At 39.0% G+C, this 27,335-nt stretch overlaps 2 protein-coding genes across 4 annotated transcripts in view; both read right to left on the reverse strand.

Annotated features, from left to right (window-relative positions):
• Window positions 1–3,375: 3,375 nt before the first annotated feature.
• Window positions 3,376–12,675, reverse strand: AKAP5 (A-kinase anchoring protein 5). Its single transcript, XM_037832559.1, has 2 exons — window positions 11,770–12,675; window positions 3,376–9,195 (listed from the first exon to the last, which is right to left on the reverse strand). Exon 2 carries the CDS (start codon window positions 8,951–8,953, stop codon window positions 7,655–7,657), a length of 1,299 nt encoding a protein of 432 aa, XP_037688487.1. The 5' UTR covers window positions 8,954–9,195; window positions 11,770–12,675; the 3' UTR covers window positions 3,376–7,654.
• A 3,877-nt stretch (window positions 12,676–16,552) lies between these two features.
• MTHFD1 (methylenetetrahydrofolate dehydrogenase, cyclohydrolase and formyltetrahydrofolate synthetase 1) overlaps window positions 16,553–27,335 on the reverse strand; it is a 74,828-nt gene continuing 64,045 nt past the window's right edge. For all 3 annotated transcript variants that reach the window (XM_037832546.1, XM_037832545.1, XM_037832547.1), the window contains exons 25-28: window positions 22,405–22,512; window positions 21,764–21,916; window positions 18,280–18,373; window positions 16,553–16,837 (exon numbers count right to left, since the gene is read on the reverse strand). In XM_037832546.1, the coding sequence (XP_037688474.1) occupies window positions 18,284–18,373; window positions 21,764–21,916; window positions 22,405–22,512 (351 nt within the window). In that variant the 3' untranslated portion in view covers window positions 16,553–16,837; window positions 18,280–18,283. The remainder of the gene's footprint in view (window positions 16,838–18,279; window positions 18,374–21,763; window positions 21,917–22,404; window positions 22,513–27,335) is intronic.

Here is a 27,335-nt window from a genome sequence, read left to right on the forward strand (position 1 = left end):
TCAACAACTGACCTTCTAACCTGGTATTCTTTATTCCTTCTGTTACTTCCTTCCAACCCGCTCCATTCTGAATAAGCTTAGATCTCTTTTATCTTTAATATGATTCTCATACCTTCAACTTTTCTTGCCTTCCAATTCTGAGTGGACACAGTCTGCCTTCAGTTTTTCCCCTTCATTTCTGTTTGCAACATTATTATTAATATTATTCTAGCACTTTGCACCTAATCATCAAATGCTACTCTTACATTTATTTTTAAAACTGATCAGCCATGTTCGAGAATGAGCCCATCTTTCCTCAGATAAATTCTTTTGTTATTTTTACAACTTTAAATTTTTCGTTGAAACTGCTTGGTGAAATTACTGTATTGAGATAATGGAAATAAAAAAATCTTCCCATAAACTATTGGAAAACCATAGTGTCCTTTACTGTCAAAAGTTTGAAGGAATGGCAGTGCTCCAGGAGGGGTTCTCTGCACAGCTGCACGGGTCCCTGCTCTCCTGGAAACCCAGGGAGAGGTTGTGCAGGAAGGAGGGCTAAAAAGGTGGCCCTCAGCTGCTGTAGTTGTCCTCCGTTGTCTGGTCCATGTTAATACTGTCTCAGGAAGGGCTGTGTCAGATTTGCATGGGCCAGCCAGGCCTTTGAGGAATAAGATCCTGTGAATTTAGTCCCACCACATTTTCTGTAGTGGATGCCATACAATACTTGGTCCAAACCAAATGCAGGTAAGCATTTATTTTTTTTTATTTTTTTATTTTTTTTGTAACTGGCTTCTGTTGTAACTGCCTTATAGGAAGGAAAATCTAAAGAACCCAGGTTGGTTCTTTAGAAAATAAAGGCACACCTGTTACTGTTTGAAGGAGAAAATGGAACATTTGCAAGGGTAAAAGATCTTAAAATGCAGAGCAAAGATTCTAGGGGAATGAGTCTCTACAGTTTTCTTATAGGGCCAATTCTCATTTCCCAACATTGCTTTTCCTTCACATAGGTGCAAAGTTTGGTGCTGAGTTCAGTGGTTCCTATTCCCTCTTTCTATCACAATATCTTAACATGTGGGAGCAAAGACATATATGGGGAATACTCTTTTCCATTTTAAGAATCTTGTCATTGTTTTGCAGATTTCTCAAACACTGGTGGCACAGCCACAATATATGGCTGTGCAGATTGTACATGAATTAACACTAGGGGGCGCCACTCATCAAATGACTGCTGTTCCTGGGCTGTGCAGTTTGCCAGCTATGCCTGGCTGCCCTGCATTTCCTGATCCTTGTTTAAATGTTCGATTTAAGAAGTCCTTATTTTGAATTTCTGCAGCATGCAGCATTTCTCACCAATACAGCCAGGAAATTACAGTAAACTAAAATACACAACTGGTATAAAACACAATGATTCCAAATGAGATGTAAAATTAATATTCCCTAGATGACACAACTATATGTGTTTGTCAAAACTTCTAGAACTGTATGTAATTATACCTTAATTTTTTAAAAGATTAATATCACCAGATAAATATAGAAAAGTCCTAGAGCTTAATGAACAATGATTGTCATTTTTCACTATTAATCCTTCTGCAGTTCAGGAAAAACACTGATCAGACATTAAGGGTACAGAGGAAACCATAAAATTAAAAGTTATAATTCTAAGCAAATTCATCCTGAAATCAGGGAAATTGATAAGGTTGGTTGTGGCACATTTTGATAAAAAATCAGAAAGGGTGATTGAGTAGAGACCAACTGGGCATTCTGTATCTTTCACCCTTACACAGAGTACAAGGATAGTTTTAACTTGTTCAGGAGGGTGGAAATGCTCAGGTTTTGGATGACCCCTTTAAAGAGAAGTGATACTAGGACTAAATTTTTTATACTGCAAATAGCTAGTCACATGGGAATTGTGTATTAATGAGGATTTTTGATTGGTTAATGCATTCACACCTGTGGCTTCTTTAATTAGTTGTGATTAATTACAGATATGGTTCAGAGAACCACTCCAAGCCATACTGACTAGACACCCCCATCCCCCTGCATCGCCCCATGACCTGAAGATACAGATGTCAAAGAAGGGATCTGGGAATAAAAGTTTCACATACAAGTGTACAAATGACTGCATCTGCTTTTGTGTCACCTCGGGCTCCCTGTCTCCCAGGAGTACAGAAGTCCTGGTTTTATTGTCTCAAGTATAGCTGTGAAAAGGGTATAGAAGGCTTAATCCCTGCTCCATAATTGCATTGCCATGAAGATTAAGAAAAAGCCAAAATTCCTGAATTTAGCCACAAAACAGTTCGGGGTGGAGGGAGTGCTAAAGCAGAAGCTGCTGGACCTTGCTACCATTTCTGTTATGATAAGTTGGAATTTACAGAGACATTTTTCAGGCTGGGAGTTTTTCACACTAGGAAATACCACACCATCTTCCCCTTACCTAAATTTTCCTTAACTGTTCATGGTGCCTACAGCCAGCTTTCCTAAAGATTTTCTGTGAACATGTAGCATGCTCATGTACAAACACATATACACTCACCCTCTTTCCTTAGCTCAGGAACTGAACCTCCAGTGATCACAAGCTTTCAGAAAAAGATAGGAAAATAGGTGCAAAGGGTTTGGAGATTCAAGACTTGAGCTTTAAAGATAGGTCTAAAAAGTGATTGGCAGAATTGCCTGCGAGGACAAGTTTTGCAAGAGGTAGTGTCCTTTCTTCTTTTTTACTAGAAGGATAGGATTTAATGAAACTGAAATAACTGAATATGTACAGTATTTAATGTACATTGTACATTTACACTACAGTATACATTAATAAGGCATTTTACATCTTGCTTTAGTTTTAGGACTTTTAAGGCACTACCAGCTTTAAATTGGTCCTAGAATTTGGGTTGTACAATCTTTTTCAAGAGTCCAGTTACTATCACTGGGCTTTGCTTAAGAGCAAACAGGATTGTTAACATTAGCTGAATGAAATCAGTGACTTAGTAACCCAGAAGTTTTGAAACACCCAGCTTCAGTGGGCTTCATCCTAATAACTTAAGCAATTTACATCAAGATTGTTTAGTTAATTGGAAAACCATAAAGATTAACAAATCATAGGTAGATATAATGCAGAAAAGATAACTAATTACAGCACAGATGGCATCAAAGTCAGAATTGTCCGTCAGAGGTAATAAGTTCACATGAAAATGAATTCAAACTCTAGATGTTTGTGTATCTCTTTGCTGGAAGTGGATTCTTTTAGGAATGTTCTTGTAAAGTCTGTCCAATACCCAATGAACAGAGTAAAACTTGATAGCGCTAACTCAGTAGTTTCATCAGGGTGATCTTTGTAATTTTAGGAAATGAACATAATATACTCACGTTTCTCTTGAGAAATTTTGATAAATAATACAGCTTAAATAAAACATGAGCCAATATAACATTTATTCTGTATTAATAATTGGTACATATGCAGCTTAAAACCTTTTTCTACAGAGTATTACTTTTTAATATTAGCATCTGGTCCACAGTAATAAAGTACTAATTTTAATGAGAAATACAAAATGCAACTTTTACTTTTGTAATAGCTCATCCACTTAACATTTTTAAAGACAAAGAACTACTATAAATATGTAACATTATACATGCTTTTGTCTGCACCTGTTCACAAATCAGGATGAATACACTCTTTAACTATTTAGAAACTGAATGTTTCCGAATTGCCCCTGTATTCAGATCACCGCTTCCCCCATACCAGATAAAATTAATTGCTCTCTCCTAATGCTGTGCCAGCACTTCATTGTCATTGATAGGGCATTTATGATGCTGCAGTATCCTGCTGTTTGCCTCAATCCCTGTCCTGGATCCTGTTGTCCCTATTTCCTAGGATGAGCTCTTGGAGGGCAGGGAACTTGTCCCCATTATCAAATAGTATTTGATTTGTGTTACTAACACATGTTTTGAATTAAGTTGAATTAATTCAGGACACACTAAATTTTATATAGCTTCCTTCTAATTAAAATTTTATTAAATAAGGATCATTAGAAATTATTTTTTAAAATATACCATAAAATATACTACTGATAACATTTTGTATTCCACATAAGAAACATCATGCTATACAATAAAACTTCATAGGAATTTGAACCTAAAGAACCCCAAACCTTAGATAAGGATTTTTAAAAATGCAGAAATGGCAGGCAGAAAAGTCAAACCCTGATATATTATCAGATGAAAATAGCAATTAACCTTACATATTTGAATAAAGTTGACATTAGAAGAATTTTTTCAAACAATTAGTTTTAAAATTCTGCTGTAAATCCCTAAAAATTAATTCTTAACTATAAAAAAATAAGGCAAATTGAAGTTAGAAATTTATAGATGAATTTAATTCTGGACTGCATACAGAAGCAAGATTTGAGTGGTACCGTCTCGTGACCCATACCTCCAAATGCCTTTAGCAGGAAGGCTATGCACATGTACTGGTGAAATTATCTCACAGAAGTAAATCTGAAATTTTCTAAGTCTCCACTAAACAGTAGACTAATTAAGATTGTCACAGATTTGGTGCTGTCAAATAGATTAGCTTGAAAGAGAATTATGCAGACAACTTTTCTGAAGAACTCCATTTGTGCCACATGCTTATTATTATTTGAGGTGGAGGAGGTGGCAAAGAACATAATTTCTGTTTGAAAGATCGTTTGTTTTCTGCTACCTTAACTTAAATATTACTGGGTACTATTTTTATATCCTGTAAAGTGCTTTGAAAAAATGTTGAGAATAGTGCTACATAAAATAAAGGAGGATTTTCATATTTGCTGGGTTGTAAGGAGCAATGTGAATAATACTTGACTTTTAAGAGAAAGATAATATGCTGAAAAAATTAACGAATAGCAGATAAATCATTCAGCCTTGAAAAATTCTGAGATCAAAGAGAAAATGAATCCTAGCTAATTAAAAAAAAATGTTCATTAAAAGCAGCATTCATACCACAGCAAATTTAAATGAAAATTAATGTAGTATTCTTAAATTGCCTTTCAAATTATTGTTTTAATACTGTCAAATGGATGTAAATCAAATGGATTGAATAAAAGCCTATTTATATTCATTTAATGTCTTTCTTAAAAGGTCAAGTTTGTGCCATCTCATTCCTGCTTATTTCTATAACAGCAAAACAGTTTGGATCACCTTAGAAAAAATCACTGTAATAGGATTTGGGCATGTAGCAGGTATAATCAGATTGAGACCAAGTAATTTCTGGATTCCTTTTTCAAACTGGAATCGTGATTATTTAAGTCACCAAATATTCTCAGTAGGAAAGACTGAGGAAAAACCACTGAAGAATGAAGGCAAGAAAAGTATATACCTCATCCTAAAAACAATCAATCATAATACATTCTAACAAAGGAAATATATCAAACCACAGTTAAAGTAGAAATCTAGAACTAGATAAAATGGTATTTTCTTAACAAAAAGTTCATTATACATATTAACTTGGTATATGTTTATAAAAATCTTTAACAAATATGCCTAAACCTTCCAAAATATTTTCAATTAATTGGTAAATGCTGTATTTTTTGCTAATTCATGACAAACTACTAAAAACTTATAAGGTAAGTATCTTGGCTTTAGCCGTCCTTGCAATAAATGAAGACAGGATTCTTCAAAACATTGTAAAATGCACCAACCCTAATCAGGTTTTAAAAATTGTTCACTTTAAAATATGATTAGCTGCTGTCCAAATCCAATAGCACTGCAAATAGTAAATTAAAGAAAGTATTTTTAGAAAGGATGAGATAGCAGTGTTATTTTCTTTTATTGCTTAAAAGTTGTGCAATTAAAAGAAATTGATTTCTTGGATCGTGGGTTTTGAAAGACCCACTTTTATCTTGCTAAATCAAAGGACTGTGTGTGTGTGTGTGTGTGTGTGTGTGTGTGTTTTCCCCAAATTACATGCATGAAGGTAAGAAAATCTTAGGGAAAGACTTGTGCACTCCAACAAAGAATCTTGCTCCGATCCATTATTTGGTCCAATCCCAAAGTGAGAATAGTTTATTCTTCTGGAAGTCTCAATATGTATTTAAAGACATAAACAAGATTCTATATGACAAATTAGCACATACTTTCTATTTGCAGTCTGTAAATAATACAAGAACTCAGGCAGATCATTTAAAGTCATCTCATACATTCTTTCCTCAAGATGAAGCTGTTTAACAAACACCTTATAATTCGAGTGAAAGCTCTTCTTTACTTCATCTACTTTCAAAGTAATAATACTGGTAGTTGGGTTTGGACAATGAGGGTTACTAAATAACATAAACCCTAACCTGAGAGGTGGGGTAGTGTGTTGTAGTAAAATGGCCATTTCACACAAGTAAAGATTGAAACAGAATTACTTATCAAAAAATATGACAATCATTGATGAAATCAGATGCCCCCCCCCCTTTTAAAGAACTGATTAAAAATGCAAATGAGCCCTTCTCAGTTGTTGCATTAAGTCCTTCCTCTTCCTCTTTCTTCTTTGTAAAAGATTAGCTGGATTAAAACTCCCGAGGAAAAAATTAATTTCCAATATCCATGTAAAATGCTTTTTACTGGTCTCTCTCAATACATAGACAAAATGAAAGAATACTGACATTTATGTACTTCAGCAATAACTTTTCACTTTCTATTCAACTGTATACATGGCTCACTCTTGGTCACAAATGAATAATATTTTCACTGAATGATTACGATTCCCTAGGATTTTTACTTCCAGGTTGGCTTTGAATCCACACTTCCCTCCTTCAGGAGAAGCTGATGACTATTTTCCTTAGAGAAGTAATCCTGCAAGATGGATTCTCCATTATCTGTGATAATTGTTACTTGGGAAGTTTGGGATGAAAAATAATATTCCCCTCTTTTAGTTCTTGTTATTTTTGTTTGTTTTTAACTTTTCAGCAGATGAGCCCATGCAGAAATAGAAATATCCAGGTCTGTTGGGGCTGAAGGAAGATGGAGGGGGAAAATGCACTCCCCATTTCCACACCTTTCCACTTGGTAATTATTTGCCTGTTTGAAGGAAATCATGGGACATGGGACTTGAACAGACTAGAAAATCATTCATGTCTAATTCAAATAGGTATATTCTGCATACTCTCTGGTAAAAATGAGAAATGCAATGTTTTTTGAGGTAAAGACCACTGCCTAGGAGGGTAATAACTATAAATCACATTCACGAAAAATAACTCACCTTACTATTTTAAACAGTATAAAAGAACACTGTTAAAAAAAAAAAAAAAAACCTTTTGAAAATTGAATGCAATGTTAACCTATACACAGGGTTGAACTATCAAAGGGAACTCCGACTTTCAGACATCAGAGAACATTAAAGAGCTTATTGAGGACCATACCATAAGTGCTGAATAAATACATCTTCCTTCCCCAAAGCACTCGAGTCTCCACATGCTGTTTTAGCAACTCCTTTATGTCACTTTGCATTACATTCTGTACTGACTTCCTCCAATCCAGAAGTAATTGCATTTCAGTGGCAGGGAAGGCTTTATAAACTTGATTTATTCTTTAGCACTTTTGGGCTAGAATTGTACCTTTAAATTCCACAGATGATAAATCTCTCATTTGTTAGTGAATAAGAAATGCCACAAATACATAAAATAATTCATCATTAAGCTTTTTTTCCACGCATGATTTGGAAATGAAGTCACTGTAGAAGATTGTTTATTTTATCATCAGAGGCCATTTCATTAACCAGCTGTTCTACAGACAACTGGATAGCATTCTTGACAAGAGAAGAAGCTGTTTCTATTAAGAGCGTTTCATATTGTTCTGAAGTTCTACCCGCAAAACCACCATCATTCGCCAAAACCCCTACTTGCTCATTTTCAATAGAAATTAGGAATTTTTTAGGGACATTTTTAGATTTCTTAACATCAAATTCACTGATTTCAGTGTCTGTAATAATAATAGCAATTGGTTCCATTCTTCTGCTTTTTTCTGATCTGGGTTTTTCCACATTGATCTCATTACCTTTAAAATCTGATTCACCAGTACTCGCTTCAGTATCTTTTGGCTTACTCTCTTTGGCTACAATCTCTCTACTTGCATGGTCTTTCCAGTTTTGTCCTCTTTCTAGGATATTATTGTCACTGGTTTCTTCTGCAATTTGTAGATCTGGAATTGCACGTGAGGGAAGAACATCAGAAACCACTGGTAGCTGATGGTCTGTTTCTGAAGTTTCAAGTGGGCTTGCTTGCTGGTGTTGAATGCTTTGTTTTTCCTCATTCATTTCATTATCTTTTTCAAGGATTAGAGTTTCTGTTTGAATAGTATGTAATCCAAGTTCTACTGAAACCACTTTCTCTCCAGGAGAAGATATGTTGTTGCTCTCATTTGATTCACTTATCTCATTACCATCTTTCTGTGTGACACCTTCACTTAGATCCTGGATCGACCTGGCTTTTGTTATCTGGACATTCAATTGAGTCTGAGTTTTTGTATCCAAACTTCCAGCCTCTTCCTGTACTTTGATGCTGCAGTCTGAATCTTCTACAATTTTGGAATGGTTACTTTTCTTAACTCGTGAGAATTTTATGCAGGGAATCTTAAGTCTGGATTTAGCTTTTTTCTCAGAAAGATCAGTGTCCTCAGCACTTATTTCAGGTTTTACTTTAACCTCAAAGGGCTTTTGGTGCTTTGAAGAATCTGACCTTTTCCTCCGTGTTACAAGACGTTTGACTGAGGCCCAGGCCCCACCGAGGGGCTCTGACTGACCAGAAGCTCCAGCTTCTGGGGGATACTTGCATGCTGCATCGGCAGTTTCAGAGCCAGCTTTGGGCTTCAGCGCTTGGGCTGCTTTCTTTCTTCTCTTGAAGCAAAGCACTGATGCTTTTTCTTCTTGCCTCTCACCCTGAGGACTACCTTCTGCTGATCTTTTCTCATCCTTGTTTTCTACTTGAATTTCAGAGAGTGTGGTCTCCATTTTTACACTACACTTTTTCATTCTCTAGAAAACTATATTCTCTCCTCCTCAGCAGCCTTTTATGACAAAAAAAAAGTGGACAAAACTATCACACTAACTAAAATTTCTTCCAGGTTCTTTCATTCCTTTTACTCCATACAGTTGTTTTAGGTGGTTTCTCTGGTACACAGATGCCTACTTTCTCTATTGCTTGTAATTTTTCTCTTTAATTTCTTCATCAAAGACCTTTACTGGATAAATTGTTGCTTTATTTAAAGATCAACCTGATGAGAGAAAAGAGAGTGGCATTTTATTTCACCATCAGCCTCTTATTTTTGATAGGGACTATTTCAGGTGAATGTATATGATTCTACCAGGCATGTTTCCCATATAACTTACTGAAATGACTGGAGAAAGAAAATTGGGGATTACTTTTGCCCTAAAAAAAAAAGATAATCTATTGTGATGATTCACATTATAGATAATGTATCTATTTTGCTTTATTCTCTTTGTTAAAACTTTATTTCAGATTTCCCTGCAAATCTGATATTCTTTTTTCATTCCTTAGTTGTGCTGTCTTTATAAGTTAAGACTTAAAGTTGCAAGTTTTGCAAACAAACAAAAAGATGAAGAGCAGAGTAATAAACAAACTAATGTAACTTTTATTACATACAATAAAGAATTTTGACATTTCAAGGACCTTAGAGATTACTTAAGTCCAGTGAGATGATGAAATCGAGGCCCAGTTGGCTTGCTGAAAGTCAAACGCTGGGTAAAGTCATAGTGAGAGTTGGAATTCTAAGACTGACTCTGTCCAGTGTTCTTTCCATTGTACCATAAGGTTTTTTTTCTAAAACTATATGTTCTGCCAAGGAGGTACTACTTCTCATGCATACTCTTAGGGAAATTCAACATTACTGCCATTCTCCAATCTTAAATCTAGTTGTATAATTTTGAAATTTTCATCTTAGTATCTGCTGTTTGTACTTTTCACCATGATGAACACAGAGTTGAAGGTCAGTGAAAGCTCACAATAATAATAGCTGTCATTTATTGAGCAACTCCTGTGAATTAGACTTTGCTAAGCACTTTCACATACATCTCTAATTCTCATCACAATTTTACAAAGTGAGTAGGTGGTGATATCACCATCTACAGATGAAGAAATTGAGGCTTAGAGAGGTTAAGCAACTTTCCCAAGATTACAAAACTAGTAGGTAGCAGAGCCCAGATTCAAGCCAGGACTGCTTTTTCTGAAGCCCATGCTCTGAACACTATGATAAACTAGGCTTAAGGAGTTTCATCAGAAAATGAATTATTTTGAGATGCTAATCTACACTAGATCCAGTAATCAACATTTTATAAATTTTTTAATGGTCACTTAACCATAATACAGCCCATCGATTCATAATTGAACCAGGTTCGACTAGGCTGAGTTCTTGCTACTTTAAAACTAAACTTTTGAAATTCCTTATATTTTATATTCTTGGTTCTGGAACTAAGCTAAAAAGCCAAATATAAATTGATAGGTTATGTAATTGGTTAGCTGACTAGTTATATGTAAATATAAAGGCATATATTAAGATTAATTCACAGAATGGTACAATGATACCAAAAAATGGCATTAAGAGGTGATTATCTAACAAAATTATGAATTTTAATTGTGAATGTCCTAAAATAAGCAAAGGAGCTGTTTCCTTGTACTGTTTTTATGTAAATCCCTCACTGTTGAAGTTTCACTTGTGTAGCCCTTAATTCTATGAACTGGAGAAGGAACTGGAACCCTGCAAATCATTTTCTGATCAAAGTAAATATCGTCTTTGTTAGGGTGTTGCATACTCCATGCCTTTGACAGAAAGATCAAGTCATTCAAATTGGAACAAGGATGGAACTAAAATATGAACATTTTACAGCGTCTGTCCTGATGTAATACTTCAATAAGCCCTGGAACTTCAGCTGATTATAGATGCGTGCTCTCACCTCTTTTGGGTTCCCAGCACCTGCATGTTTTTATTAAGCAGGCAATTTATCACTATTAGAAATACTGAAAATAATTCATGCCCAAAGACAATCTTGAGAAGCTCACTTGAATATATTATCACACTGGAGAAACAAAACAAATACCCAAACAAAGCTAACTTAACTGGGGAAAAGAATGCAGTCTACAGACATGAAAACTTTGCAGAATATATTAGACTGCTAATAATTTGCCCTTTACCTGCCAGCTTAGTTTTATGCCTCAGGAAATCTTAAAAGTGTCTGTGGTCATTCCCTAATACAATTGCAATGCCACAGAAAACGCCCCCCTTCCCTTTACCCCTTGAGCAGGAGCAAAGCATGGGCAAAGAGCAATCACTTCCTGAGGAAAGCAGTGAATCTTGACCAGCACCAGACAGGGACCACGAAGCTTCCTCCCCAAGGAGGGACTCGCGCATTCTGGCTTGATGCCTCTTATGGCAGGAGAGAGAGTGCAGGATAAAGTACTCAAAAAGGAAAGTGCCGGGGGCGTGGAACAGACAACTCAGCTTCTAGCTATCTGCAAAATTATAATGATCAGGAACCCAAAATCACATCCCCCCTCCACCCCCCAAAAAGGCGTAAAGAAGGACAAGAGCAATGGACATCCCATGCTGTAATCAGAAGGGGGTGAAAGTGGGCAAAGCGGATGAGGATCGCCCTGGCTGGAGATCCCGGCGGGCAAACGACCTCCTCGGTTCTTCCTCCCGGCCATCTCGGGGACCCGGGACCCACTGTCCAGAGGGCACCTCCCGCCCTCTCCACCACCCCAGCTGGTAGCGGACTCCGACACCGCTCCCCGACCCTCGTTGCTCTCAGCCTCCTCGCCTGCCTTCGCTTACCGAGAGTGGCCAGCGTCTATGGCCAACATTCCTTCCGAGGTCGGGGCGCGCTCGCAGGGCCAGGTGCCCAGACAGCCGGAGAGCCGTGGTCGCGCCGGCGATCCAGCAGCCCGCTGTACAGGGACCGCAGCTGAGCGGCGCCCCCTCCCCAGCCGCCTGGGGACAGACAGCAGGCTGCGCCAATGCGCGCGGAGGGGGCGGGCGCGGGGCGGGACAGGCCTTGTGGGTGGGAGCAGGTTGGCGCAAAACTGGGGGCCCATTTGCGAGTCGCTTGCCCAGGTGCGTGGGAGCAGACCTTAAGCACTGCTACGACGGGCGCGAATCCCGGCTGCCGGATCACAGCAGGGCTAGGGGAACACCAAGAAAGAGCGAGCGCGCGAGAGCAGGAAGATAGAGGACGATGGCAAAGAGCCCCTATTTTCTGGAATGCAGTCTTGCAAAAGGCGGTTTTAATTATGGGCAGTCCTATTACGATCTCCCCCACTCCACTCTGAATATTTAAGGACATGGCAGATATTAAAATGTAAAGGCAAGATTCAAAATTGTGCAAAGAGTGAGATCTCATTTATTTGGAGTGAAAATTAGATGTAACTGGGCACGGAAAGAAACAAAACTCTCAGAAGTGGGTTTGGGCATAATCAAGTGTCATGATTTGTTGCCAAACAGGTTCTGAGAGGCCCAAACCCAGGCACTTATGTCCCCAATCTAGGAGACAGGTCTAGACGATATAACCTGTGTGCATAAGAAAACTTGTGGTCTCACAAGCATCCACATCCATGCTGAAAAGTTCAGAAAGGGCACAAGAACCCAGCCTGACCAATCTTTTAAACCTTAAATGTTTCCAAAATAAGTTAGGGTAGCTTGTAAATTAACCATGTTTCCCTTCAGGTCATTCCTAGGTACCTGCACAATCTTTTCTCCCTTAAAAATGAAGCTGGGCAGAGAATAGGAGACAGCTTCCTCACAAATCCAGCCCCAATCAGGGCAGAGGGCACAGACATCTACCCTCCTGCCTGACTGGCTAGGTTGTGTGTTTTCGTACATTTTCTGACCTTTTATCAAAACAAGTTCTTAGCCAGTGAAAAGCACCACACACGATAATTTGTACGTATGAAGCATTCACTTATATGTGAGGTGTTGCTATGAGGGTTACCTGATTTGGGTTTAATATTAACTACAGGCGCATTCCTGGGACCTGGAGCTATGAGCTCCTGTAAGATGCACAAGTTGAGGACAGTATGTTCCAGGAAGGACCAGATGCCTGCCTTCTCCAAGGGACCCTTCCCAGGCACACTATCCAAATGAAGATCCTATTAGGGTGGAGTTAAGAACTACTGATAAGCAGCTGCACCTATTTTCTTTCTTCAATAGGATCACGATTTTTTTGGAAGATAAATCTCAGTTATCATTTTTTGGACGGTTTTTCCAGGGCTACATTTTACCTTTGTAAGATTCTGTAGCCTCCACTGAGACTTACTAAGGAAACAACTCTTAGGACAAAAAAGCAAAGCTGAATCTAACTTGTCAAGATCTTAAATTTAAAGATAAAACTTAAAAATGAGATGCTATTTCTTCACTAGGAGCCAAGGTTGCTCAAATCTAGCACACCTGAGAGTTTATAATGGTTTCAGGTAAAAATAAAATGGGTTTTCAAGATGAGGACAGGGGAAGAATAGCTGTCCTACTGTGAAATAGTGGGAAATGCAGACAGTCCACAGGTTAAAAAATAAAGTCTACCTTTGTGACTTTTCAATCTTATTCCACTTAATCTGCTTAAAAAAAAAAATTGGTGAAAAGGAATTGAAAGATGGTTTGAAGAGGTAAATTGATTTTTTAGTTGAAGGGCAAATTAAGGCAGATTTTTTTAAAGTGTATTACATATAATTCATCTCCACCCTCCACCACAGGCACACACACACTCACACATGGTACTATAAATAAAATATTGCTGTGGTTTTTCTTTAGGATAAGACTAGAACCTGATGCCATATCTGTTTCAAAAAATGTATCTAGTATCTCATGCATGAAGGAAACCCGTCAATCCTGAACTCTCCTAAGTGGCAGGCTATTTAAGATATTACCCGTATCATTGTCTACTACTCCATCAGCAGCTTTTCATTACATAATGGGAAACAGGCTATAAATACATCTCTGCAATCTGATGAGAAATTATCCTACCTACAGCTTATCTGGTTAATATCACCAGATGCAGTGTGCCAATAAAATAGCTTGCATATTTATCTGAACAATACGCTACTGATCATACGGTTTCTCCCCATCCTAGTCTCTATCCACCCACAGCCTGGGCCTGTAGCTGCCAAAAGTGGTTTATAATTCCTTGATAATAACCCTTACATTTTAGAAAACCTTCTGGGAATAAATCCTAAAACCCTCTTCCCCCATGCATCATTAAATGAGACTTGCTCCAGTCCTCCTGTGGTTTGATCTGTTCATGGGCATCAGGGTTGCACCAGCCTACAAGAGCTCAACATAATTCTGCTGCAATCTGCTGTACTCGACAGCACAATGCTGCAGTCTCTCTTTTGAATTAAGAGTATATATACATCTTCAATGCACAGCAACAGCCATCTGAGGTGCAGCTCAGAGAAGGTCCCATCTGTTTATCGGTAATATTACTAATGGAGCCGTGGGGGTGGGAGAGAGAAGGCATTGGCAGCCCAGGACAGTGACAATGAGTGTAGGAAGGCCAGTGATCTGGGACTCCTGGTCCCATGGTAAAGGCACTGGACCCTTTCTGGTGACCCATAGTTACAGGTGCCCCAACCATTTATGCTCCCTTGGGCCTTTAATTCAGGTCTTCAGTTAGCCTACAGTTGTTTTTTTGGTTCTGTATGCCCTCTTTTATTATGGAAATGGTATCTGTAATCTGTAAACTTCTACTTGTTAACACTTCTTCTTTAGCTGAGAAATTGAGGAATCAATTCCCAAAAACCCATGCATTCAATACAGATGAGCAGTCTCCCCTAATCTCATTTCTTCCTTCTGCTGCTTCTACCTTCTATCATCCCTTCCTCCTAAAGAGATGTGAAATGGTCCCAGCTTTCCACCTTTCATAAATAGGACATCCATTTCTGTAGAAACTGGCAGTAGTTGCCTTCTAGGAAGAGCTCTGAAAGACAGTAAAGAGCACAGGCTTCGGAACCCAATAGCTTGGAAACAAATCCCCACTCAGGCAGGCATTACCGGTGCAATCTTGCAGTTTACCTTTTTGTAAGATAGGGATATAAACCTAATTTACAGATTTTTTCAGCTATAATTTATCTCTACACACTCCCATTTTGAAGCTGGAGGCCACTCTTTGAGCTATTCCATTGCTAGGAATTGCTATCACACAATTCCACACAAGTTGCAAAGATATATATATGAGAATATTCACTGCCGCATTATTTATAATAACTTGAAACAACGTTAAGAGTTATACAAAGAGGACTGTTTAAATACTATGCAGTCAATAAAACAAGGTGGTATCTAACTGCTGATACAGTGACATCTCCAAGATAAACTACCAAGTGGCAAAAGCAAGTTGTACCATTTGAATTTTTACTGAAGGTATGTTTTACTTCTACTTAGGAAAATTCTTGCAACAGTGATGGTCCTTTAGTTTTACATAACAGTGGATAAAAAACAGATTCTGATTTTTCTATTAGGATTTTGTTTATAATCTTTGTCCCCTCCCCCATTATTCACCATTCCTACCAGTATTAAGGATTTAAACGCACATGGCTTTAGGTGACACAGAGAGGCTGGAATCCTTTAAGAGGAGGCATTTTAAACAGTCACCATATCTGACAATAGACTGCATCCTTCATTTATCTACAAACTGAGTCCCAGCAAGTTCCATTCCAGGTGAGATTTTATAGGACAATTAAAAAGCTATCAGAAACAATGAACTCTGATTTCTCTATGAACAGGGCCCAGATGATGCTTTGGAACAATCCCTGGCAACGTTATTAAGTGCTTACAATATGCCAGGCACTGTGCAAGGGACTTAGATGACTTGTTTGCTTAACTTCACAACCACCCTCATGAAGTAGGTACCAACAGTGCCCTTGTTTCCATGGAGAGGAGATGGAGGCAGAGATAGGTGAGGCTATAATTGGTAGAGCTTGGGCTCTGCACAAGACCCCTTTTCCAATGTTCCCAATGCACTGCCACCATTTCTTTGGACTGTAATAGTGACTTCATTACAACACTGATGTCAATCCAGGAGATTAAAAATAATAAAACCAAGGACACCAGGAAAAACTGTGCTCTGCTGACACTGGTAGTGTTTAGTGTTGGCACCAGCGGGGATGCAGCAACCTCTGGAAGGAGCTAATGAAGGAAAATGAAAGAAAAAAAAGGGAGAAAAATGGGAAAGGAGGAACAGGGATAGATGATAACGAACAAGGAGAGAAGGGAAAATACTCTTTAGGAAAACAGAAGTAGAAGCCCAATAAATATTTGCTGAATCCACAGAGTACAAAGGGCTCCCCTAAAATTAGTGTTACAGGACTATCCTTCTTGGTAACTTTATGCAAGCAATACTTCCTCAGGGAAAAATTCAAACATAAAAAAGTATATGGTAAAAAGGCAAGTCCTCTTTCATACATCCACCCCAACCCTCTCAGGAGGTCTGAATATATGTTCTCCCAGAAATATGCAAACACACATTTTCCCCTTTAAACACAAACAATATCAGACTGTATGTACTGCAACTCCCACTCCCAGGGATCTGCCCAACAAATGGACTCACACAGAATGGCAGACACACTGCAGCATAGTCCATAAAAGCTAAAACTTATATTTAAATACAGGAATAAATATAGCAAAATCATTTCATTTTATTCTATGGAATTTTCCAAAGTAAATAGACATGCATGATTTTTATATTCATTTGTATATGAAGATGAAACTTAAGCTTGGAGGAAACCCCTGCTGTTTACTTCAGCAGACCTTCAGGGGCAGTGGCTGACTTCTCTTGACTTCCCCATACTCCCTCACTCACAGAAGGCACAGAACAGACACTGGTCAAACTTTCAAAGTAGCTTCTTAAAAAAAGGACAATCTAGAAGGAAAAACAAACATAGAATAAATGTTTTTTCAAACTGCTGAGATGTTTCCTCTTCCCTTCCACACTGCATCATTACACTCTTAAATTGTCAAAGCCGTTAACATTTACATCCTTTCCCACAACAACTCTTCTGCGGTCTGTCTATAAGTAGACTTGAAAATAACATAGTGTTCACATTATGGTTATGTAAATTCTGCTCAAGACTAGGCCAAGCAGTGATCTGGGATTACATTTCCAATGGCACAAAATATCCCCTCAAAGAAATGTTCCCCTAGCATCAAGCACACAAATCCTTTCTTCTTACCATCCTTACAGTGGCTCCAAATGCTTACTAGTTGCTTCCACCTGGATTTTACTTTTTTATGAACAATTCAAGAGCTTTTGTCCTGCATTATATTAATCTTGATACCTTTGTCTTTTCTGGCCCTTTCTAGTCTCAAGCCCTCTTTCCTCCTAGGGTCCACAGTGATTTGTAACTCTAGGCCAGTTATCAGGACTCCCCATCATTTCCGTCCAAATCAGGATGCAGTTTCTGAAAACCCACACCTTCTTTTTTTCTTAGTTTAATTCCTCATTTTGCTGGAGTGCATTGCTAAATTATTTTCTAGGAAATGATGTGGGGGTGGCAAACTTTTGTGTATCTGAAAACATCCATATAGATTTGGATGGGTGCAAATACCAAGCTGAAAGTCATCCTTCCTGGGAGCTTGGAGGGCATGCCTCCATTATCTAAACACACCTTATTACTAACAGGAAGACAGGTGCTTGGTCTAATCTCATTTTTCATAGGCAAGTCATTTTTCTTCTCAGGAGAACTTTAAAATTTTCTTCTTTGATATGTCTGAAATTTCAAACAGATATATGTACAGATGGAAAATTTTTCATTTATTGTGATGGGCACTTGGCTGCCTGTTGCCTAAGTCTTGCTTCCCAAGAACCCCTGGACTGGTTCTGTTTCTTTTTCTGTTCGCCTCTCTGGAACATTTACCCAACTCTTACCTTCTAACTGTCTATTCAGTATACAGGCCTTTAGCATGGTCCTGCCCTCCACTGTGCCTTCAACTCAAGGGTTTCCAGCAGACGCTCTATCCTCCTCTAAAGTCCCCCCATAGTTAATCAGACAGTGACTTCTACCCTACACTGTCAACCTATGGCAATCTGGGCTCTGTCCTCCAAAAATATGCTGAAATAGATGATTCACTGATTACTGGCAACTCTATAATTACTAACCCCTCTCCCTTGGGTTCACTCCCCTAAAGTAAGTTTATTCCTTTTTTTTTGTACTTCCACTTTTATTTGGGGACATTTCTGGAGAAAAATGTTTTGAAAGCATCGGAAGTTGACTTTTCATAGCTTTAGTTTGAGAAATTGAGCCCTGCGATTCATAAATAAGCTGCATGAGGAAAAAAGCAAAACTCTCACCAATAACAACTTACCTATTTAAAACAGCCCATTAACCTGTTCGGTTTTAGGGTCCAAATCAATATCATAGAAACAGGGTCGGGTAGGGAGTCCAGGCATTGTGCTCATCTAGGAGAGGTGAAATAGCATTAACAATGAACTTTAAGTGATCTTTCCTTCCACCTCCTCCTCAGATGGAAAGCCCAAGGCATAAAGACAGAACATCATTTTACAGTTGTTGGTAAAGGGAGCACTTTTCTCCAGTTACCCATTAAAAATCAAGTCACTGATCCTGATAGGAACTCTAAGAGGAATCCTCAAGTCCTTTGGCAAAACCAAATGCGAGGCTTTGCTATCATCTACCATACTGACATTTGCAACAAGAAGTAGGAGGAGTGCTTCTACCTTCCTTCTACAAAGGGAGGCACTATGGTGGCCAAGGCATCAGTTCCTTACCACCTCAGCTCTCACGCCACAAGACCAAAAGGAGCTGCAGGGCTTGGCTGCTTTGTAATTTTGTTTTAAAGAATGTTGTGTAGATGACCGTGTTGTTTTTGCTTCCATAACATTACACTAGGAATTAGTATCCTTTAACTTGAGTCAAGGCATTTGTGAACATAATCCAAATGGTGTTACAATCACTATTCTTAGTGGTCTAATTTGGTGTTCTAAAACTGACCGTGTAAAGCTTATGAAATGAAAATGCACTTCTTCTCCTGATTTTGACAGATATTTACTTAGATGGACATCTGTATGGCCCTTAAAGTAAAATAAAAACTCCGTATATTTTTACCTGTAACAATCTCTAGTATAAGGAATACACACAAGCTCCAAATTAAATTCAGACAGGAAAATAGTCTGGATTTCTAAGCTTCTAAAACTGTACTCTAAAAATGTTATAGAGAAGGACAAGTCATCTTCTGTAACAAAAAACACCTATACTTTAGAAAACCTGATTATGACATTTGAATATCAATCAATATTCCCTGAAACATATTAATTGGATTGGAGGCTGGTGTCTACTATTGTCTGTAACAGATAAGGAAGTGCTGGTTTGAGAACAAGTAGAGGGAAGGAAAGGATTACTCCCTAGACCTCGCACAAAAGCCTGAAAATGACATAATAAAGAAAAAGGGCACATGCCCATTGGTGTAGACATGCATGTATGTGCAGGCAGAAAACTCTTTAAGATGGTCCCCCAAACACTGATTATTTTTAGACAGTAGGATCTTGGGTGATTTTTCCCAAAGGAGATTTTTTTCCCTAAAGAATGATCATGTTGATATTCAGAGAAAACACAAAAAACTGAAAAGATTACATGTGCATATATGAACTTAAATATAGAACTCTTGAGAAGAAGCCACCACATTTTGAATTAATTAGATATAGTACTCAAATCCTCTGAGCCCTGTCCAGGCCCCCTCAGTCAACAGAAGGCATTAGGAATAGTGAGTGTAAAGCCATCTAGATTACATGTGGAAATCTCTTGGTCCAAGTTAAAGGCAAAGGCCCCTGAAGCAAGATTTTGGTCTAGATGAGAAATCATCCTGGGCTGTGCAGGCTATATTCTTCTCCCCACCACAGGCCTGACCACTTTCAGATTTGCTTTCATCTCTAGTCACCCCCTGCATGCACACATCCAAAGTGACAGTACAGAGTGCAGCTACCACTCACCTAGTAATTTCTCCAGAAAGAACAACACATATTTCTGCCTTATTCAAGGTGCTGGGTAAATGGTTTAATATTCCTATTGAAAGGGAATTTCTTCAAATCCCAAAGACTGATGAACACCATTGTAAGGGTAAGCCTCTGCTCTCTAGAGTGGCTGAGGGAGGCACTGGTGTGCAGGCCCATATGTAGACCCCACTGCATGTTTATAACCTCCCAGTCGATTGTTCCACTGTGACAGTTTGGATGTATTACGTCCCCCAGAACGCCATGTTCTTTGATGCAATCTTGTGCGGGCAGACTATTAGCATTGATTAGGTTGGACTCTTTGGATTAAGTTGTTTCCATGGAGATGTGACCCATCCCCAATTGTGGGCAATAACTCTGATTAGATTATTTCCATGGAGGTGTGGCCCCGCCCACTCAGGGTGGGTCTTGATTAATTTTACTGAAGTACTTTAAAAAAAGCCACACACGCCCAGACGCTTGTTGGCTGACACTGATGCTTGGACATGCACGGAGATGCAGATCCCTGATGATGGTTGCAGCCAAGAGAGACATTTTGAAGACTGCCATTGAAAGTAGACTTTTGCTACTCCACACTTTGCCTGGGAGAATCCAGGAGAATATCCCCAGACCTAGAGAGAAACATCCTGGGAGAACGCCATTTTGGAACACAACCTGGGAGCAAAGGAAGATGCCAGCCACGTGCCTTCCCAGACAACAGAGGTGTTCCAGACACCACTGGCCATTCTTCTGTGGAGGTACTCTATTGTTGACGCCTTAGCTTGGACACTTTTATGGCCTTAAGACTGTAATTTTGTAACCAAATAAACCCCCTTTATAAAAGCCAATCCATTTCTGGTACTTTGCGTAATGGCAGCATTAGCAAACCGTAACATCCACGATGGTACTGCCCTAGCCTCAGAGCCCCAGAGAGCTAAGCTCAGTGCTTTAATAACTTGCCCTAGTCTAAATAGACAGATGAAAAATAGATTTGACTATGTAATGCCACCTCCTACCACTTTCTTACTATACTGAAACAATAACATAGCTCTAGAAGATCTATCGGTTTCTTTTTGTTGGTTTCTTGTGTGTTGGTTTAGTGTAATATTTTAATCCTATACTGCATATATGTAAAATGTGTAGATCCAGGATAACTGACATCCCTAAAGGGGAAATCTGGGCAAGAGTTAACTCTGGAAATGTTAACTTTTGGGACAATGTTAGTCCAAATTGTGATTATGTCTTAAAGCATCCATCTACTTTCCTATTAGCAACTCTCTTCCTTTAATACTCATAAATTCTATTAAGACAAGAAAGCGTCTGGCAATGAATTCACCTTGAAGTGTAAATACGTCCCTTCATATTTACAGGTTTCACTCGTACCTAAATGGTGAAATTCCTTACTCAATAAAAACAATGATTTCCCTGACTTCAGGCATAAACTCGGAGCCCTTCCTGGGGAGGGGTAGGGCCTCTCTCCCTTCCTCAGAGGGCTGTTGAGAGCACCGAGTTAATTTGTATAAGGAGCTCAATAAAAGTTTTAGCTGTGATTATATAGCAGCACCACCACTGCCTATCAATTAGGCCCACCTAATTAGGCCCAGTCAAGGTCATATTGTCCCTGGGAAGAAGGATTTTTTTAATCAGTAGAAGTAATTATGGCATCATACTTAAACTGACACCAAGAGGGTCCACAGCAAGAGAATGAATCATAATAGATCTGACTCCAAATTTCTCCTCCAGCAATGAATTCTGCTCCTTTTGCATTTGCTTTGATGGTTTTGGCAATAAATTTAAGACTAGAAGCACGATAAACAAGGAACTCCTTCTACCTGCAGCACTTACCGTTCCTACTAAGGGGTACAGAAAACCAGCCCCAACACTGGCACGGATGTCGCGGATGGGCAGGACAAAGCCTGTGGGGACACCTTTCTGCTCTGGGTTATGAGACAAGGACAGGTGGGTTTTGGCCATGCAGATGGGCAAATTCCCAAAGCCCTGGGGAAAGATAGAGAAAGAAGGTAGAAAAATGAAAAGTTGACAAATATGACCAAAACCTTCTCGGCTTCATTACTACATAAATTCTTCAATTTATTTGAAATACCAGACTCCCTTTGTATCCATCTATACCTCTTTGCCCTCCAGGTTAGTTATTACAGACCAAAAAAGTCATCTCGGTTGAAGGAGGTAAGTACTTACAACCATATTCCACAAGCTAGTATTACATTTCCTCAAGGCTTTTTCACCTACTCATCTACTATCCATGGTAGGTACATCCTGGATTACTCTTCAAGAAAGAATTTCAAAGTAGAAAAAGAACTTGGGACGGCACCCTCTAATCCAAACACAGCATTTTAGAAGATAGAAGGCTGCTGCCCAGAGAAACAAAGCAAAGCAGTGAGTGCCTGGCAGGGCTCGGAGAACTCAGGGATTCTGACTCTGAGGCCTGCTTTGTACAGTGTTAAAAGAACCAACCAAACATCTACCTGCTTTGTGTAGACTTCAGCTTTGTGCTGAGCTTCGGGGAGCAATTCAATGTCGTCTGCCCCATAGATCTTCTGCGCGATGATCCTGATCTTGTCCTCAATCGGGAGCTAATGCACAGGAAAGCAAGCAGGAGACTGTGACTGGACACATGTAGATGCTTAACTGGGACAGGGCCCATTCCAGGCCAGAGACCCCAAAAGGCCAGAAGATGTTTTTATATGCGAATATACAAATGGTTTGAGATTTATTGAGTTATAAACATTTTCTTTTAATACCAAGACCCAGATTTTGCAAGTGGATAATGTCCCACAGGGATAAAGTTACTATATTCATATCCGTATATTTGTTTGTTTAAAAACCTTACTGGGTACATCATAAACAATACTGCCAACCACCCAAGAATAATTACTTCTTCAAAAATAAAAAACTGATGTTCTAATACTGGAGATCAGTCTCATGTCAAACCAGACCTGCATACTGCTTTTGAAATGAGACAATCAATATACATGCCCACAACCCACATCCTGCAACCCACAGTGTGAGAAGCAGATGCTATTTTTAACACAGCACATTGAGGGTTAATGGCTGTTATTTGGACATAGTCATAAAAATAAAATCACCATGTGGTAGCTATGTGCAATGGAATATTATTTGGCCATAATAAGGAATGAAGTCCTGCGACATGCTGCAACATGGAAGAATCTCCAAAACACTATGCTCAGTGAAATAAACAAGACATGTAAGGACAGACATTGCATGATGTCACTCAGATGTCCAGAAATAGCAAATCCAGACAGAAAACAGAAGTTACCAGGGTTTGACAAGGAGGGGGGTAAGGGAAGAATATGGGTTTGATGGATACAGTGTTTGTAAATAAAATCAATGATAAAAAAATAAAAAATAGAAAAAGTAAAATAAAATAAAATTGCCCAGGTATTAGAGAAAACACCTAGTGACTTATATGATCAACACATGTTCGGAGTGGAGTAAAAGGATGCTTTTCATGGCATCTGCAGTAAACAAAACTCTTCCTGCCATTGCAGCAGACAGAGGCTGGTGGTCTAATCAGCAAGAGCCTCAGGCCCACAGGGTGGCCTCCTCCCGGGCAAAGCTTTGAGAGAAGTGGAACCTGGGTTCTTATGCTGATGCAGTCTAGTTCAGGCCACTATGATTTAGAGAAAACAGCAGAGAGACTGCCTAAAGAAAACGGAAAAGAAAGCTACTAAAAGGTAATTTGGATCAGAAAATTACTAAAATTAAGCAATATATCTGGCCCTATACTCCCTAGCAATTAAGCAAAAAGAAATTGGGCATTTTATTTTATTTTAACAGATTTATTAAATTTTTTTTTTTAAAAAGAAGCAATAATCTATCTACTAATTTTTTTTTTTCTATTTTGAACTAAAAAGTGATAATTTATGAATTAAGACCAGCAGTTGCTGAATAAGAAAAAAGTGGCAACCTCCAGTTTGTCAAAACAGAGAAAACTTTCTAGTAGAAATGTATTATAAAGCCCTTATTACCACACTTCTTCCAGGTCTCCTGATGGCTTTTGAGGACTGAGGTTCCTGACGTAGGTGGTATGGAGGGGGAATTGGAGAGGGTACCTATAAATGACTTGCATTTGTGTGCAAATTTGTGTTTATAGAATTTTCTAAAAGAAAAAAGAAATTGGCTGAGTAGATTTGCTAAGCAGTCTACAAAACCAAAACAGTCAATATGAGAAGGTTAACACTCAAGTGTTATTAGATCTGTAAGGGACACAGAGAAATATGAGAGAATGTCAAAGCTCAAGAGTAATAGTGTTTCTTCCTTCTATTTTTTTATGGTCATTTTTGAAAGTCTAAGATTATCTTTAAAAATGAAGCCAGAAGGGGAGGGGCAAGATGGTGGCATAGAGAGGAGTGGAAGCTAAGTAGTCCCCCTGGAACAACTACAAAAAACCAGAAACAACTAGTAAATAATCCAGAATAACTGCGGGGGGACAAACGAGACCATCCACTCATCATACACCAATTTGAATTGCGAGGAATGCCCAAGAACACAGCATAAAATCCGTAAGTAAAACCTGTGGATCCAAGTCGTGAGACCCCCTCCCCCATAGCCCGAGCTGCAAAGCCTTGTGGTGCCAGAGAGAAGCTCTCTCCCAGCAAGTGAATACGGCTCAGCTGAGCTCCAACTGGGGTTTTAAGTAGCGAGTGTGAACTGCTCACTACAGGTACGCATCCCCAAAAAACAGACAGAGGCTTTGGGTGACGACTGACCTGGGAGAGCCGGAGGGTCGCCTTGGGCTGGGTCTGAAGAGGACTATCTGTTTCTTTTTTGGCTCAGTGGAGAAAGCCCCAGTCATTTTCAGTTTCCAGGGCTGTGAAGCGGAGAAGGGTGGAGACAGCACAAGCAGAGACCATTGAAATGCTAATGATCTCCACCTGGGGGATCTATCTTCTCCAAGAGGAAAGGGGTGGGGCCCTTTCCATTCAGAACCAGACCCCAGAGCCTGGGGGAACATGGCCACACCGCCTCACACCAGTCAAGAATTACAGGCTAACAGGAGTCACCTGCTGGGCAGAAAAGCACAGTGACTTGAGGCATCAAAGGGTGGAGCAATTTTCTAAGACACACCCTCAGGGAAACCAGATACTGAATATTTCTTCCCTCTGGGACCTGAGCCTGTTCTGGTCTGGGAAAACCTGATTTGGATAACCAAGGAAACCATGCCTAGACAACAGAAAATTACAACCTACACTAAGAAAAACAAAGTTATGGCCCAGTCAAAGGAACAAACGTACACTTCAACTGAGATACAGGAATTTAAACTAATGCTAAATCAAATCAAAAAGTTTAGAGAAGATATTGCAAAAGAGATAGAGGCTGTAAAGGAAGCACTGGGCATGTATACGGCAGAAATCAAAAGTTCAAAAAAACAACTAGTAGAATCTATGGAAATGAAAGGCACAACACAAGAGATGAAAGACACAATGGAAATATACAACAGCAGACCTCAAGAGGCAGAAGAAAACACCCAGGAACTGGAGAACAAAACACCTGAAAGCCTACACGCAAAGGAGCAGATGGAGAAAAGAATGAAAAAATATGAGCAACGTCTCCGGAAACTCAAGGATGAAACAAAGTACAATAATGTACGTATCATTGGTGTCCCAGAAGGAGAAGAGAAGGGAAAGGGGGCAGAAGCAATAATAGAGGAAATAATTAATGAAAATTTCCCATCTCTTATGAAAGACATAAAATTACAAATCCAAGAAGCACAGCGTACTCCAAACAGAAGAGATATGAATAGGCCTACGCCAAGACACTTAATAATCAGATTATCAAATATCAAAGACAAAGACAGAATCCTGAAAGCAGCGAGAAAAGCGATCCATTACATACAAAGGAAGCTTAATAAGACTATGTGCGGATCTCTCAGCAGAAACCATGGAGGCAAGAAGGAAGTGGTGTGATATATTTAAGATACTGAAGGAGAAAAACCGCCAACCAAGAATCCTGTATCCAGCAAAGCTGTCCTTCAAATATGAGGGAGAGCTCAAAATATTTTCTGACACAGACAATGAGAGACTTTGTGAACAAGACACCTGTCCTACGGGAAATACTAAAGGGAGCACTACACGGTGATAGAAGACAGGAGTGCGTGGTTTGGAACACAATTTGGGGAGATGGTAGCACAACAATGTAAGTACACTGAACAAAGGTAACTATGAATACGGTTGAGAGAGGAAGGTGGGGAGCATGTGAGACACCACAAGAAAGGAGGAAAGATAAAGACTGGGACTGTGTAACTTGGTGAAATCTAGAGTATTCAACAATTGTGATAAAATGTACAAATATGTTCTTTTACGAGGGAGAACAAGCAAATGTCAACCTTGCAAGGGTTAAAAATGCGGAGGCATTGGGGGAGGGATGCAATCAGCATAAACTAGAGACTGTAACTAATAGAATCATTGTTTTATGCTTCCTTTAATGTAACAAAGGTGATATACCAAGGTGAATGCAGATAAGAGGGGGGATAGGGGAGGCATGTTAGACACTTGACATTGGTGGTATTGTCTGATTCTTTATTCTACTTTGATTTAAGGCTGTTTTTCCTTTTGCTGCTTCCTAGCTGTCTTTTTTTTTCCTCTTTCTTTTGCCTCTCTACCTTCTTTGACTCTCCCTCCTGCCTTGTGGAAGAAATGTAGATGCTCTTATATAGATAATGGTGAAGGTGGTGAACACGTAAATGTATGACCATGCAGAAAACCATCGATTATTTACTTGGGATGGAATGTATGGTGAGTGAACAAAACCATATTAAAAAAAAATGGGTTGATGACAAAACCTCGAGGGCAATATACTGAGTGAAATAAGCCAGACACATTAGGACAATTATTGTAGGGTCTCACTGATAGGAACTAATTATAATACGTAAACTCATAGACATGAAACATAAGGTACCAAGATATAGGACGAGGCTTAAGAATGGGGAGTGGTTGCTTAGTATGAGCAGAATGTTCAATTAGGATGAACGTAAATGTTTGGAAATGAACAGGGATGTCGGTAGCAAGATGTGAGAATAACTAACAGTGCCAAATGGTGTGTGAATGAGGTGGAAAGGGGAAGCTCAGAGTCATACATGTCACCAGAAGGAAAGTTGGAGGTCAAAAGATGGGAATGGATAAAACTGAATCCTATGGTGGGCAATGTCCATGATCAACTGTACAAATACTAGAAAATCACTTCCATGAACCAGAACAAATGTATGACAATACAATTAGAAGTTAATAATAGAAGGGCATATAGGGAAGAACTATATACCTATTACAAACTATATACTACAGTTAGTAGTATTTCAACATTTTTTCATAAACAGTAACAAATGTACTATATCAATACTATGAGTCAACAATTGAGGGGGGTTGGTTAGGGATGGGGA

The sequence above is a fragment of the Choloepus didactylus genome, chromosome 4 (genome assembly GCF_015220235.1).
Source record: "Choloepus didactylus isolate mChoDid1 chromosome 4, mChoDid1.pri, whole genome shotgun sequence".
Lineage (NCBI taxonomy): Eukaryota > Metazoa > Chordata > Mammalia > Pilosa > Megalonychidae > Choloepus > Choloepus didactylus.

Excerpts from the sequence above, each read along its gene's own strand:
- AKAP5 (XM_037832559.1), bottom strand. The coding sequence starts at position 8,953 with ATGAAAAAGTGTAGTGTAAAAATGGAGACCACACTCTCTGAAATTCAA.